Source organism: Thunnus thynnus, chromosome 18 (genome assembly GCF_963924715.1).
Source record: "Thunnus thynnus chromosome 18, fThuThy2.1, whole genome shotgun sequence".
Classification (NCBI taxonomy): domain Eukaryota; kingdom Metazoa; phylum Chordata; class Actinopteri; order Scombriformes; family Scombridae; genus Thunnus; species Thunnus thynnus.
The window spans coordinates 693,139-710,202 of record NC_089534.1 but is presented as its reverse complement, the minus strand read 5'-3'; the positions used below and the strand labels follow the sequence as shown (position 1 = coordinate 710,202).

General features: G+C 38.6%; 2 protein-coding genes and 1 long non-coding RNA gene across 7 annotated transcripts in view; 2 read left to right on the top strand and 1 right to left on the bottom strand.

The window, feature by feature from the left end:
- The window catches only part of LOC137169470 (uncharacterized), a 125,914-nt gene that overhangs the window by 44,683 nt on the left and 64,167 nt on the right, over window positions 1–17,064 (top strand). The window lies entirely within an intron of this gene.
- Window positions 1–17,064, bottom strand: part of LOC137169482 (uncharacterized) — a 118,493-nt gene that overhangs the window by 48,374 nt on the left and 53,055 nt on the right. The window lies entirely within an intron of this gene.
- Window positions 45–15,185, top strand: LOC137169476 (NLR family CARD domain-containing protein 3-like). 2 transcript variants are annotated; one of them, XM_067572696.1, is made up of 8 exons: window positions 45–207; window positions 3,685–3,732; window positions 9,831–10,101; window positions 11,777–13,568; window positions 13,665–13,838; window positions 13,973–14,146; window positions 14,275–14,321; window positions 14,545–15,185. In XM_067572696.1, exons 3-8 carry the CDS (start codon window positions 9,840–9,842, stop codon window positions 15,051–15,053), a joined length of 2,958 nt encoding a protein of 985 aa, XP_067428797.1. In that variant the 5' UTR covers window positions 45–207; window positions 3,685–3,732; window positions 9,831–9,839; the 3' UTR covers window positions 15,054–15,185. The 2 variants fall into 2 exon arrangements, with proteins under 2 accessions (XP_067428797.1, XP_067428798.1); XM_067572697.1 differs by having other exon boundaries at window positions 14,023–14,146; window positions 14,545–14,681.

Below are 17,064 nucleotides of genomic sequence, written 5' to 3'. Positions count from 1 at the left end.
CTGCTGTTCTGTTATCAGATTTCCTTAAAGACACTTTAGTTAAAGATTAATACAGAGAGTTGAGACTGTTAGAGAATCAACAGACCTTAAAAACTTCCTGCTGTCAGTTACATGTTTGTTCTTCTTCTGGTTGGTTTCCTGTTGAAGCTGCGGATTAACTTCATCTTCACTCATCAGCTTGATTCAGATGATTTTCAGCATCTAAAGGTAACGTAACCAACAGCTTTCATCATGTTTGTGTTAAATGATGTGATACCAGTAGAGATGGTTGTTATAGTGATGAGTTATGTTGATTTGTTCGCTGCATTGGTCGAATGAACAAAACTCCTGAAGAAATAAGAAAAGCTTCATTTTGTTGAAGCTGAAATTCAACTTCTCCAAATGTTTATTTAATTCTGTGGTTCATGTTGAGGCTCCACTTTGTGTTGGTCTATTTATTTTACGTAAGAATATAGAGGAAAATAATATCAGAAACACTTGTACAATAAAATACAGTCCAGCACATCAACACCATGCACCTAAAAAATGTCAACATTGTCAACAAATTCACATTCACAAAGGTTGGATTAATTAGAGGACTGTTGTATTTTTGGGTCACTAATTTTTTTGGTCAGTTACAACATAAGAGATAATAATGTACGTCAATGTGAATATTATCTCTTTACCTCCCACTGTTCCACTCTTCACCGCTCCAGCTCAGACTACTAGTTTGATGAAGAGTTACATGAATATGAACATGTACTATGTGTAGTAATAGATATATATTATTTTTATTAGCTTTCAACTGAACACTGAATGTACTGTACAAAGTAATTTAACAACATATTTCAGATAAAATTAACTCGAACTGTTTCAAACTCTTTTAAGTTTGTTCTTTAAAACCTTTTCTTGAAGCCAGGAATTGTGTCTTCCATTAATTTCATTATTAGAGTTTTATGGCTGTATGAAGGGTCACCATCAACATTATTACAGTTATTATAACTTTATAACTTTGTCATTCAGTTAGTGAAGGACAGTTGCTGGTCACCACCCAGCAGAAACAGTTTGAATGTTTTATAGGTAACCTGGTTAGTGATTAACTGTGACTAAAAGTCATAAAATATGTTACACTAAGAGATCTCTGACAATGTTTTTTTGTCACAAATCATCTTTTCATTTATGATATTCAGTTATTTAACCAGGCTGAGAGCTGCAGCAGCAAGTAAAAGTACAAAAGCAGCAACATGTTTTTCTACTGTAGTTCTGCATTCAGTGTTTAGTTTGACAGATTTTACATGTTCACTCTTGTTATCTCAATGATTCATTTTTCACTGTAGATGATGTGAAAAATCAAGGTTCAAAGTTCTGATAATTCAGCCATATAATCTTCTGAACTATGACATGACTATAACAAATAAAAGAACAAAGAATATATACATGTTCATGCTCTTGCAATACAATATCCTCTCTTAGCAGCCAAAGCACTGTTAAATGTTTTTATGGTTCTGTTTAGGCACTGACAGCTCCCAGTTAAGGTTCAAGACAAATGTTGGTTTTGGTTAAAAGTGGAAAAAAATCAATAGTGACTTAGTTTCTGGCTTCACACGGTGAACATCCACCAGATCTGTGAGCTACAACATAACTGCAGTACAAAACGTATCAACTTCATTCAAAACATCATCCATCCATTATGTTTACTTCAGAATGGTCAAAAAAAATCAGTAGGATAAAAAAGTTATTTCTGGGAGACAGCATTGCTTAACGTCACTCGAAACATCATCCATTATGTGTCCCTAAAACGTATCAGTGAAAACAAATTAGTGGAATAAAAAAGTTAATTCTGGAAGACAGCATTGCTTATTTTTGTTGTCTAATCTCCTCGAGGATTAAAGTCTGGTGTAGGATTTGAATACTCTTCCTAGAAAAATTGTCATGACGAAAATTTTTCCCTACAGTGATATTTATTTTTATTGCATCAGTATCTTTATATATATTCAGTAAATGATTGTTTGAAACCCGTCATGGCCCTGAGTGGGACACACAGTCACAGCTGTTTTTAGGCGTAAAGAAGCTAAGTGGCTACCAGCTGGAAGGGCACCAAAGAGGAAGAAGAGTAAATATTTTATATGCAAACATCATAACATAACAGCAGTGAGCGATGCAGCAAAGAGTTGTTTTGCTTCCATTTCAGTGACATTTTGCAGGTGAACCAAACCTCTAAACAGCTGCTGTTGGTGGAAAACTTCAGTACTTCATGAATGCTGAGATTAACGAGTATCTGTCTAAATCCTGTGTAAACAGATTAACACTGACATCCTGTGGAGATTATAGAAAATACTACAGGACACTATACACAATATACAATTATAGTTATATATTCTTTTAATGCTCAAGCACTCAGCTGTAAAACATCTATACTGTTTTAATGATTGTGCACAGTAAGTTGTATAATGAAGGAAAAAATAGAATTATAATAAATATTGGATCATAAAACAAGGTCAGACAGGTGAGTGTCATCAGATACCTGCAGCTGTAGAGAAAAAACAGAGACTGTCTCCAATGTGGAGTCAGTTAATCAATAACCTGGATAATGTTAGAATCATACAGAGATCAATAACGTGGTTATGATACATATCATATCCTGGACATGATTAAAATCAGACACAACAGGCAATAGTGTGCATGTAAAGGTAAAAATATACAGATGGTGTTGATCACACGGAACACAAGTTGAATAGAAATTAATAAAGAATAATAAAATCATTATAAAATCAATTAACAAACAGATCAATCCCTTCGGGGGCAGCAGGGGACGTCTCGCCCAGGTTACCAAAATGTCCAGAAACAGTTTTATACACTTTATATTTAATGATCAATAAAACAGAATCTAATCTGATCTCTGATTGAAAGCGATAACTATCAGGTGCATTAAAACATAAAGACAGTACGAGATATTTCTATGATGAAGAGAAAACAACCAACATTTTCTTCATCCTGATAACAAGTCGTGTTTGTGTAACAGCCTGATGTGTAAAATACCAAACAACATCCAAATTATATTCATTCAAATGAACAAAGGTAATAAACCTGTGACTTTATATCTCTGCAGACGTCACTGAGCATGCTCAGTTTCTTGGTTCAGTGTTGGTGGTTTAGTTTAGAAGTGACAGTAGTTTTAGTTTAATAGTTCTGAACAGCAGTGAAGCAGAAAGACATCAGTTCCATCAGACTGTGAGAACACAGATAATAACACTGATTCATTGTTGGATTTAGTCTCTTAAAACATTAAGACACATTAATGATAATCATAAAGAGATAAAATAATGTTATCAAACAGTCCCCGACTCCTCCACATATAACATATGTTACATGTCCTACAATCCATATCCTATCCTCCTTTGTTGTTCTGTTTACATCAGACAGACAACAATGACATTAGTTTGTGGACAGATGAACATCAGTTTCCAGGTAAATCAGAATACTGCGGCACTGTGAGATTGTTTAATGTCCTCACAGAGAGTCTTGGCAGGTTCCTCCTGTGTGTTTGGAGCTGAACTCTGCTGCAAGGTTCACTGGTTTAATATCATCTTTATGGTTTTGGACTTTGACTGTGAAGTTATGAGAGCGTGACAGCGTCCTCAGACTGATGATGAAGGACTGATGAAGGAGAATCAGCTGCAGCTTCTCTCTGTGTTTCCTCTACAGGTGAAGGTAGAACGACTCTGTGACCAGATGTGGATCTGAATTCACCTGGTGAGTATTTTCTTCTTTGATCGATTGATTTGATTTATTGAATGGGACAGTGTGCAGTATTAAGCATAAATGATGCACTGCACCCGAGTTAGCTTGAAGCTAATTTGTATCCGTAGTCCCTCACAATCAAAACATACAACAGCACAACAACAAACAGTACAAAGCAAAAAAACAAACAAACAAAAAAAAAACATACAGAACACACCATACAAAATACAAAGCTACACACAACAGCACATCACATACACCCACAATGTCAATTAAAAATTAATAATGTAAACTAAGCTCAGTGGTCACACAGCTGATTCGTCTTTAGTTGATTTTTTAATTTGGCCTTGAAGGTATTGATAGAACTACAGTTCTTCATATAATCAGGTAGGACGTTCCACTGAATGGTGGCTTTCACAGAGAAAGCTGACTGTCCAAATGCAGTTCTTTCTGCCACACAGCTGAATAAAAATATATAATGTCATCTGTTTTTAAACAGAAGTTAACTATAACTTGCTGCATATGAGTCTCTAGTGGACAAAAACACAGCTGTATAAAATTCATGCAGTTTCTTCAACATACTGTATACAGTCAGATGACCAGTGACATCACAATCATCTAATCACATTCACATTTGTTGAAACAAATACAAATATATAATAGAAGGTCTTGATGCTAATTGTGTGCAAATTTTCAGTCAATAAGTCACAAAAATGTTAAATAGAAATATCAAACACTCATATCATACTGTGAAAAGACTTGAAATATTTACTTGGTTGAATAAGAAAAAGGAGTCTGATATAATATGTCTGCAAGAGACACATTCTACTCAAGAAGAGGAAGAGAGGTGGATATGAGAATGGAAGGGGCCTGTTTTTTTGTTTTTTTTAAATCATGGGTCAAGAAATCAGAGTTAAGAGCATCTGACCAGCTGAAGATAGAGCAGAAGATCAAAGAGATTATCAAGATCAAAATACTATGCCATTGCATCTATGATGTCAGCTATGGACTTAGTTGATATATGGAGGATAAAGAATCCAGATCTAATCACATACACTTGGAGAAGAAACTCAATGGCTGGTAGAATAGACTTTTTCCTGGTTTCTTTCTTCTTAATCACTAAGTTAGTCAAGTAGTGATGGCTGAAAGATTATTATTACATCAAAATGTTATCTTGCTGAAATTAACAGGGGAAAAGGTTATTGAAAATTTAAATCATTCATTACTGGAAGACAAGACTTTTATTTTACTAACAAGACAATTTATTTTGGATTTTTTTTCTATTAATGCTGGTTCTGCAAATCCACACATTGTGTGGGATGCAATTCGAGGTCATGCTATAAAATATTCTTCTTGGAAACATAAACAAATGTATAACAGAAAAAACACTGTTGGATGAATTACAAAATATTAGAACTTGTTTGGATGAGAATAATGTGAAACAAAAAGAATCAGAGAGGCTCTATCAGAATAAGACTAAAAGGGATTATATATAGAAGTAAAGTGACATGGATGGAATATGGTGAAAAATGCACCAAACATTTCTTGCAACTTGAAAATAGAAAAATACCCAGAAAAATATTGTGAAACTAATGAAGTGAAGATGGAACAGCTGCTACACCTACAAATGACATCTTTAAAATGTTGATGTTTTGAGTGAAATGTTTTGATTGAAATGTTTTGACTGAAATCTTTCTTTGTTTGATTTTATGAGATCCTGCTGTCATCCTGAGCTTACAGATGAACAGCAGGTATTGTGCGAAGGTCCTATTAATGAGTTATATTATGCCATAAGTTCTTTTCAGAATGAAAAGGCTCCCGGTTTACCTGTGCAGGTTTATAGAACCTTCTCTGTTGAAATTAAGGATGCTTTATTAGCCTGCTATAATTTTTCTTTAGAAGTTGGGCAGCAATCTAATTCTAGAAAAAGAGGGGCTAACTTTCCCGTTGCTAAAACATGATGCAGATGGCAAAAGATCCTGTGAAATTGAATAATTTGAGACCCCTTACACTCTTGTGCTGTGATGCTCCTATTTTGGCCAAATGTATTGCACTGAGATTAAAAAATTCATCCAACAATTAAAGCTGCAAGCAGCGTTGGTTGGGTTTTTGAGATATCGGAGTGTGAGTTTTAAAGTCTTTTCTTGCTCCTCCTGTGATTTTATAATGAGTGTGTATTGCGGAATGTTTCACAGCACTGAGGGAGTGACATCACCGGGAGCAGCTGGAGAGGAGGATTTTAGAGTACGCTTCTTGTGAAATCTCCTCATAAATCCCATGACTTTGGCCAAATCTTACATTAAAAATCATATTTTAGTGGGAAATTTGGTGGCGAATCCATTGATACAGGTTTGAAAGTGGTCAAACTTATAGTTTAGACGTCAGAAGCCTCTGTTTGACACAAAGTTCATGCCCATAGATTGCCTCCCCATTGGTTTACATTGTAAGGGTGATGTGGCACTGCAACTTTCAGGGCTTATTAAATCCAAACCGTTCAAGTTATTACAAAGTTTTTAACAACTTTTTTTCAGCACAGTGTCATAAGTCATGTATTAAAGATCGAAGCCGATACCATTAACGCCCTCTGCGGAGATAGCGTTTGTTCGGGGTCCAAAATTGGAGCAAAGTCTTATTTTGAAAGTCTGATTGTGGACTTCCTGTTGGATTTAGGTCAGGGGTGTCAGTGTATAAATTGTAGGTCTTGATGAGACGAATAATTGAGTTTTAGTTTTATCTCTCTATGACATTCCTACGGGCTGTGGCGGCCATTTTAGTTACATAGGTGGCACTAAAGAGCACATTTTGGCACTTTAGGGGTTAATTTTTACATTTTATCAAATATTTCACCAGACCTGATGTGCGTGCCAAATTTGGTGAGTTTTTGAGCATGTTTAGGGGCCCTTAGGCGAGGACCCTATTGTTTTACAGTAGTCCTCTGCCTTTTAAGCTCAGTCCCTAATTAATACATTTTGATCAAACAGGTTTTTTACAAGGTCAATTTATAAGTGATAATATCAGGTGTCTTCTTGAAATCATTGATCATTATGAAAAGAATAATCACAAGACTGCATAGAACTATGTTTTTGTCATTTTTGTACATAAGGTACGAACATGCACCATACCCCTTGCTGCTGGCATCAGAAAAGTGATGCAGTTCTGTTCTGATCACATTACCGAAGTCTTGTGGGTGGTAGCATCTTGGGATTATGACATCCTTCAACTCCTGAAGACCTCTTTTCCATTCCTGCCACTGTGATCTTAAATCCTCTGGCAACAGATCATCCCATCCAACGCCTCTGCAGCATCACTCTTGTAGTATAGACTTTCCAGTTAGAGCAATGATCCTGAGTGCATCATACAAAGAGTCGACCACTGACAGGATACCTTGGTGTGGTGAAGGCTGGTCATTCAGTCTGACATTAAAGCTGAAAGGTATCATGGTCTATTGACCATTATACAACATGTAGTTCCGACCAAGCAATCTGATTAGTGATTGGTCAAATAAGCATGACAGCACACTGAGCCTGCTCAAATGAAAAAAGCCTCATCACTAAAAATATTACTCCGCCATTCATCAAAACGACAGACCATGACGTTGTGCTATCAACAACAGTCATTTCTGGGTAGACGACCGGTGGTTGATTTGAATTGTGGAGATATGTGAACTTGGCAAACTTGTTTTTTTCTTTTGTCATTTTCAGCCATAACTGTAACGTCTGAAGATATAAAGTTAAACACAGTGGTCCGACCTATCTGACATTTCTGCTGGCTTTATTTTATGTAATGTGTTGCTTTGCTAGTGTCTTTCGTTTGTTTTGTTTCTTGGGGATCTGTGGTGAAAACCTGGAGTGGAGTTTTGAGTTGTCTTTCTTTTATGTTTGTGAAACTGGATTGAACTGATTAGGAGTTTAGTTCTGAATCTATATAGAAAATACAAATCCATCAGAGTAGCGCTGCACTGTGACAGAAATGAAGAGGAAACACTTAGACATGAAGTTAGATGCTAAAAAAACCTCTTTCTAAAGCAAAGAGCTCCATGACTCATATGAGAGTTGTCATGTGACCATCAGATATATTAGAGAGAATATTACAGCCTACAGTAGTTGATGTGATGTGATCTCTCTACAGTCACTCTCAATATGATCTTGTTTCTCCATTATCTCAGATAAATGTGAGTTCAGGACTTGGTTCTCTTTTCTTGTTATTTCAAGAACATACCACAAAGGGTCATCATGCATGCCACGATGCTCTTTCATCTTGGACAAAAACCTGGCTTACTTTTTTCTCACTAAAGGAGTCCTGTCTCCAACGGGCAGATTAGGATAGATGTAGTAGATCTCACCCCAAGTAGAGATTCCACCCCAGTCATATACAAAGATTACATTACACTGACAGCTGCAACACAACATGATGCTGGACAGCTGTTTAGCACTGACAGAAACATTTGGGAGCATAATGATTATTATGAACAGAAGTTTGTTCTATAGTTTTATATATTTTTGAACATATTTAAACTGTAAATTCATTCAGATGAAGACTTTATGTTTCTACATCAAACAAGTGTTTCTCTCCTTGTGAAGACAGTCAGACGTCTGTTCATGACTTGTACGTTTCATATGTAACTCAGACAAAACTGAGACTTTGTGTTTGTAGTTCAACAGAGATGATTTGATAAGCAAAGAAATTAGTAGATCATATCACTTTAAACAGCTTCAGTAGGTTCACCTGTATCACACTGATCACTTTAAAGTCTCATGTTGAGCACAGGTGCAGTGAGGAGGCAGCACCCGAGAAGATGTTCAATGTGCAGATGAGCGGAGAGGTCAGACAGAAAACTCATCAATGTTTATGTCTCTGATCGCATTTTCTTGTTGTGGATAAAGGTTGTGAACATTAATTATGCTGTCAGTAAAAATCTTACTGGCTCTGCTTTCTCAGTTAACAAATAGTGATTACAGATCTCAACAACAGTTAAACCTAAACAGATTCAATAAGTCATTTAAGATTTGACAAACCGCTGTCAAAGCCCAACCCTAGCTTTTGAAGTATTTCTCTTAAAAGTGGACTATCGGAGCAAGTCGACCCAAATGCAGAGACTGCGGGCAAAGCAGGGCTGAAGGAAAACTTTTTTTATTCTGAGACTGGGCAGGCAAAAACAAAAGCTGACTGAACTAAGCAAACAGAACACAGGACAAGACTAAACTGAAGAGAGGATTGCACAAAACTAAACTGAAAACCAGGACTAAAATACAAAGTGAGCTAATGAGGGAATGGGGAACAGGTGACCAAACTGAGAAGAGACAAGCAGCTGATAAGCTAAGGGAAACACTGGGAGCAGGGAAGGGCTGATGAGGCTGATAAGGGGCAGGTGTGTAGAGAACACAGAGCAGGGCAGGGCTAACAAGCTTGATGCAGGGCAGGTGTGGAGGGAAAAACAGGCTGGGGAGGAGGGCAGGAACACAGAAGGGAAACACAGAGCAAACAGAAAACAAAAGCTCAGAACACAATCTTCTCAATACATTAACCCATCCAAGAATATACATGAATATAATCTTAAATACACAACACTATAAGCTAACAAATAATGCAAGACAGTCCTTTAAAGATACAACCAAAATCATATGAACTAGCAAAACCATGACCAAAAGGACTGGACAACAGAAGTATAACACAAGAAACCAAACAGTCCAAAACCCATAAGTCCATGACAGTTTCCTGGTACAAAATAACACAGCTGTGGTGATTCACAGATGAAAAAAACAGTTGGGATTACTGTAAAGTGTCCTGCTTTTAATTTGTTAGTAAGAAGCCTCTCTGTTTTCTGATCTGCTTCTGCTGAACTCAACATATCTGCCATGTTGACCTGTTGTCTTATAAACTCAGTGTCAAGTTAATTTTCAACAAGAGAGTCATGTTCTACTGACCACTCTGAAATTTCACTGATTAATTCCAGTCTCTGTAAAGCTGCTTTCAACAGAACCCGACAATTCCTGCACAGATGTTCCACATTATTTTTGGAAACATTTGATGGAAACAGTGAGCAGCAGAGTGATGAGATGGGATGTGGGGAACTTTTTGTTTAAGGTAAAGATTTTCTTTGTTTCTAACAGGGGGGGGAAATGGTGGAATCTAACCCTGAAGAGGACCTCTTGAAAACTTTAGAGAGTTTTGGAGAAGATGACTTTAAAAAATTCAAATGGTACCTGGAGCAGCCTATGGTCCTGGAAGGCCTCCCTGCAATCCCATACTATAAACTGGAGAAGGCGGACCGGTTGGACACAGTGAATCTGATGGTGCAGACCTACAGCGAAAACATTTTGCAGGTGACCAGAAAGGTCCTGAGTAAGATGAATAAGCAATATTCACACACCATCTCAGAACGTAAGTCATGCTCAAATGTTATTATCAGTAACAAATCTCACATGACAATGAGATCCGGGCACTGAATGAAATTTTCTTGTATCAAGAAAGTGTTTTTGCACAAATATGAAATGTTTTTGTGAAATGTAATGTCATTAAAAGTGCAACACACCCAGGCAACATGTGATATACGCCTGTCACACATAACTGTCATGTCACACGGAAGAAATTGTCAGGCTACAGTAGCAAGCTTGATGCACATCAGTGCTGGGAAATGGGACAGTGATGTATCCTGATGTGTTGATATGTGTCAACCTGTGATAACACACTATGAGCCCATAACAAGTAAAAATCTGCCCACCACCAGAGTGACCATGGAGTTTCAATTCTTCGGTACCTCCAGGTCAGGAGTGTGACTCAGCAATGAATCAAAAAAACTTGATCACATACTGGCTGTCCGTCATATCTCCCTTCTCTTTTACATACACTATGTATATAAACAGGTTTACAAGGTTTGTGGATTCTTCTTAAAAAGAAGACCAGTTGGTGATAAACCACTAGTCAGGAATGGCTGTGACAATCACAGAAATTTGCGTCAGTGAATGAAGAAAGCTTTTCCTTGGTTTCCCAGTTCCTAAAAGATGATCTCAGTTCAAAGGACTACGTCATCAGTCCCTCCATGGGACCCGGTAGTAGTCTTTAGTGTAGTTCAGCATCCCCTACAAGCCCCTTGGGGTTGCTGATCTACAGTGGCACTGCTGTAAGCCATAACCTCCACCAGAAGGACAGGTGAGCTCTCAGCACTGTCAGTTCACAGTGACCGCTGCAGCTTGGTGGCAGATGGGTCAGGTGTAGTCCTTTTCCCCTACAAATCCACCTGACCTGGTATGAGCTGCGGTCACTGTCTTCTACTGAGGGAGCACAAATAAAATGAGAAGCTTAGATCAACAATGTGCCCAGTGAAGGTCAATTCATACTTTCCACATCTGCATGGCCATGTGAGTCTCTGTGGCCTCTGGACTGTCACACTACAAGTGTGCCAACTGCACATGCAAACAGGATGCTTGTCTCATGTACTGTATGTACAGTATGAACTGTATTCCCCTTCTCATTAAGCTGTTGCACACACCATTTTCTTTTTTCAACTTTTTGTTGTTTTTTTCTGGCAACATACAGGAACCCCTCAGCTACATTCAGACTGAAATCAGCCCTATGTAAAACAATACAAGGGACTGTGTTGGTGTAGGCATGTTGTTTAAAGTACTGGTGGGACAATGAAATAAGATCCAGTAAGTCTGGGTGGAGTAACAGATTATTGTATTTAAAGGCTTATCAAAAAAAACACTTGGAGGTTGGGGACCATGCCCGTTGACTCAGTGGTGATTCCCAGTTTTTTTTTTTTTTAAAAAGATACCAGGTGGTGCTTTAACTATTTGGGAGGCACGTTGCTCAGGCTATGTCTGAAACCAATGTGAGAGTACTGGAGAGGAGGCTTAAACCAAACCTCACATTCAGGAGGATGTTTTGGTGTAAATGGTTGTATAATTGTTATGTGATTCATCACAATACAAATCATATTTTGATCTTAGGAAATATTTTGTTGTTGAATCAGAAATGTGCAAAATTTTCAGCAAACTACTAGAACTTGCTCTAACATTAGTCTCTCATTTATGTTGTCTCTTTTGTATTCATTCAGAGATTCTTGCCCAGTGTCAGCATGAACTCAAATCCAAGCTGAAGAAGAAATTTCAATGTTTGTTCGAGACAATCGCAAAAGCAGGAAATTCAAAACTTCTAGAAGAGATCTACACTGAGATCTACATCGTAATGGAAGAAACTCGAGAGGTCAACATCGAACATGAAATCAGGCAGATTGAAACAGCATCCAGGAAACCAGACAGACCAGAAACAACAATCAGACAAGAAGACATCTTTAAAGCCTCACCTGGAAGAGATGAACCAATCAGAACAGTGATGACAAAGGGAGTGGCTGGCATTGGGAAAACAGTCTTAACACAGAAGTTCACTCTGGACTGGGCTGAAGACAAAGCCAACCAGGACATACACTTCACATTTCCATTCACTTTCAGAGAGCTGAATGTGCTGAAAGAGAAGTACAGCTTGGTGGAACTTGTTCATCACTTCTTTACTGAAACCAAAGAAGCAGGAATCTGCAGATTTGAAGAGTTCCAGGTTGTGTTCATCTTTGACGGTCTGGATGAGTGTCGACTTCCTCTGGACTTCCACAACAATCAGATCCTGACTGATGTCACAGAGTCCACCTCAGTGGATGTGCTGCTGACAAACCTCATCAGGGGGAAACTGCTTCCCTCTGCTCACCTCTGGATAACCACACGACCTGCAGCAGCCAATCAGGTCCCTCCTTGGTGTGTTGGTATGGTGACAGAGATCAGAGGGTTCACTGACCCACAGAAGGTGGAGTACTTCAGGAAGAGATTCAGTGATAAGAAGCAGGTCAGCACCATCATCTCCCACATCAAGACATCACGAAGCCTCCACATCATGTGCCACATCCCAGTCTTCTGCTGGATCACTGCTACAGTTCTGGAGGATGTGTTGAAAAGCAGAGAGCGAGGAGAGCTGCCCAAGACCCTGACTGAGATGTACATCCACTTCCTGGTGGTTCAGTCCAAACTGAAGAACGTCAAGTATGATGGAGGAGCTGAGACAGATCCACACTGGAGTCCAGAGAGCAGGAAGATGATTGAGTCTCTGGGAAAACTGGCTTTTGAGCAGCTGCAGAAAGGCAACCTGATCTTCTATGTATCAGACCTGACAGAGTGTGGCATCGATATCAAAGCAGCCTCAGTGTGCTCAGGAGTGTTCACACAGATCTTTAAAGAGGAGAGAGGGCTGTACCAGGACAAGGTGTTCTGCTTTGTCCATCTGAGTGTTCAGGAGTTTCTGGCTGCTCTTCATGTCCATCTGACATTCATCAACTCTGGAGTCAATCTGCTGGCAGAAAAACAAACAACATCTTGGTGGGCTAAAGTGTTAGGAGGAAAATCAACACGTTTCTACCAGAGTGCTGTGGACGAGGCCTTAAAGAGCCCAAATGGACACCTGGACTTGTTCCTCCGCTTCCTCCTGGGTCTTTCACTGCAGACCAATCAGACACTCCTTCGAGGTCTGCTGAAACAGACAGGAAAGAGCTCACAGACCAATCAGAAAACAGTCCAGTACATCAAGAAGATGATCAGTGAGAATCTGTCTGCAGAGAGAAGCATCAATCTGTTCCACTGTCTGAATGAACTGAATGATGATTCTTTGGTGAAGGAGATCCAACAGTACCTGAGATCGGAAAGTCTCTCCACAGATAAATTGTCTCCTGCTCAGTGGTCAGCTCTGGTCTTCATCTTACTGTCATCAGAAAAAGATCTGGACGTGTTTGACCTGAAGAAATACTCTGCTTCAGAGGAGGCTCTTCTGAGGTTGCTGCCAGTGGTCAAAGCTTCGAATAAAGCTCTGTAAGTGGATGGACTGCTGGATATATGAACAATTTCAAATATATTTAATTTTATAAATGACAAAACATTTTGTATTTGTCACTAATTCTTCTTCAGGCTGAGTCTCTGTAACCTCTCAGAGAGAGGCTGTGCAGCTCTGTCTGCAGTTCTCAGCTCCCAGTCCTCCAGTCTGAGAGAGCTGGACCACAGTAACAATGACCTGCAGGACTCAGGAGTGAAGCTACTGTCTGCTGGACTGGAGAGTCCACACTGCAGACTGGAAACTCTCAGGTCAGGATTCAGATGTCTGTTAAACAGTTCATCCTGCTTTAGGTTCATAGTAGTGAAGATGACCGACATCTGTAGGATCTTCCTGCTAACATGTTTTCTAAATCACTGAGTTAACATTATTTTCTGAATTCCAGTCTGTCAGGCTGTCTGATCACAGAGGAAGGCTGTGCTTCTCTGGCCTCAGCGCTGAGCTCCAACCCCTCCCATCTGAGAGAGCTGGAGCTGAGCTACAATCATCCAGGACACTCAGGAAAGAAGATGCTGTCTGCTGGACTGGAGGATCCACACTGGAGACTGGACACTCTCAGGTATGAAGAGATGAGTTGCAGCCTATTTCTGTGTCACTCTGACAAACCGAGGAACACTGCTTCATGTTGAACAGCAGTTAGGACTCATGTTGGATAGAAAATCATTCTGACTGTGTTTCTTCCTCCAGGTTGGACCATGGTGGAGAACACAGGTTAAAACCTGGTCTGAAAAAGTGTAAGTGTGGATTTAATTTGATTCATGACAACTAAACAGCACACAGTCAGTTTCTCTTTAAATACAAAGTTGGTCTTTGTGGTTTTTATTCATTAAAACATTACTGACAAAATGTGTCATTACACTTTATGGAAATGAACAACAGATCAGAACTTAAACAGAGAATAAATCCATCAGGTGTGTCAGATGATAAACTGCTGCTGTGTTGTTTCTTCTTCATCAGATTTCTGTGAACTCACACTGGACACAAACACAGTAAACAGAAACCTCAAACTGTCTGATAACAACAGGAAGGTGACACGTGTGAGAGAGAATCAGTTATATCCTGATCATCCAGACAGATTTGACTTTTACTGTCAGCTGCTGTGTAGAAATGATCTGACTGGTCGCTGTTACTGGGAGGTCGAGTGGAGAGGAAGTGTTGATATATCAGTGACTTACAGAGGAATCAGCAGGAAAGGAGACAGTGATGATTGTGAGTTTGGATGGAATGATCAGTCCTGGAGTCTGAAATGCTCTGATATTCATGGTTACTCTGTCTGTAACAATAGTGGAGTAACAAACACCCCCCTCTCCTTCTCCGTCTCTGCCTCACCCCCCCCCCTCCTTCTTCTCTTCCATCATCCCCTCTTTCTCCTCCTTCTCCTTCTCCTTCTCCTCTATCAACCACTCCGTCCCTCCCCCCACATCCTCAGAGCACTCCATGCAGGAAATAACCTCCTCTGTCTCTAACAGAGTAGCAGTGTATGTGGACTGTGCTGCTGGCACTCTGTCCTTCTACAGAGTCTCCTCTGACACACTGATCCACCTCCACACCTTCAATACCATATTCACTGAACCTCTCTATCCTGGGTTTGGGTTTGGGTCATATGGTTCCTCAGTGTCCTTGTGTCCTCTATCTGAGGAAGAGTCTCCTCCTGTGTAGACAAACAGTCACACTGCTGACTGAAGACAGCTGCTGAAATCACTGTTCACTCTGTTCACCAGTGAACAACAGAAACTGGAAGTGACAGCAGCTTCCTGTGTTTAAATGTTGATGGTGGACGAGGTTTCACTCTGGTTTCATTTGGATCACTGACTGTGCTTTAATGTCAGAATATTGTTTCTATTAGAAGTAGTGAAATGATCTCCTCTGGGCTGAATTTATGTGTAAAAACTGTGTTGACTCTGATTGACTTCAGTAAAGTTTTCTTGGAGCAGCATCTAGTAGCTGTTAGTGGCTGTTAGTTATTCCATTTTATCAGGATCTTAAAGTTTTTCCTGAAAATGTCCAGCAGACATCCCAGTCTGTTTGACATCAGCTCAGTTTGTGTTAAATCATGAACATCAACGTATGTTTCTATCTGATGTAATGTGTCTGACATGTATGTATATAATAACATGCATGGGTTGCTTTCCTTTAGTTTTTCTTGCCTCTGCAGGTGATGTAAATATTGTCTTGTAAGCTCATATTTTCTGGGCAGCTTTGGGTGTTTTACACTTGAATAAAAATATTCATTCACTACTTATTCAGAGAACATCACTTGTTTTTTACATGGTCATCGCTTTTTCTCTTTGCTGTAATCGATGTGTAATGTTATACTACTTCTACTTCTACTACACTACTTGTGTTTTTCTCTAATTAGATCATTTATGACACAATGAATTCAGCAAACATGATCTTTACAGATGTTACATATATTTCTCACATTGTGATGTTTAACAGTCCATCTTTATTTAACATTGTTGTTTTTAATCATTAATTAATGTTTATGAAAAAATGAAAAAAGAGAAATAAAAAGAGTCTGTCAGACGTCCAATATGTTTTCTCAGGAAACAGGACTGAGTTCACTTGTACTGAAACATCTGGCCCAAGTTTTCTGTATGTTGGTTAATTTGTGGTGATTTGATGAAACACAGCTGTGTTTGGGAAGTCGCACCATGTGAGCAAAATATAACCTATAAAAATAATCAGAGCTCTTGCTGCTTTATATCCTTTTTAAATGTGGCCGAATCATTAAACATTTAAAGATCAAAGAAATACTTTCCTCTATTTTACCAATGAGGGAGTCATAGCAGGGAGCTAGAGCTTCCCCACATTGATATTTATTTAAACATTTTTAATTTTCAATAGAATTATAACAGGAAGTTTAGATTTTACAGTTAAAATATTCAAATATGTCACTAACATCATGCAAGTGATAATAATAACTTTATTTACAACATGTTTATTTACAATAAGTACAACATGTATAAAGAAATTATTTACAAAAATGTATTTTCCACATTTTCTTTATTATTCATTCTGTTATAGTTTGAACATGAAGTTAAAATAGTTCAGTTTTAGTATATTAATAGAATAGTGATATATGTATTAATAGTGTATAAATGTCCACACAGACAAATAATAATGTATTTTTACTGTTTTACATTAAGACATATTGTTACAGATTTATTGATCAGATAAGTGTGTGTGTGGTTCCAGGCTGATGATGATGATGATGATAATGATGATGTGGTGCAGGTGATCAATCAGAGCTGGAGATTGATCCAGGAGGACATCAGCAGGGTCAGAATCATTGATCATTGATCAGATATCAGATATCCAGTAATCACAGACACGTCAGGTCTCACATTAATGAGTTTACCAACAATCACAGCTGGAAATCATGTTGCTATATGTGACCATATGTGATATTTACAATGTGATGTTACTGTAGTGCAGAGAAATATTAATATTATAGAAACACCATAGAATATTATA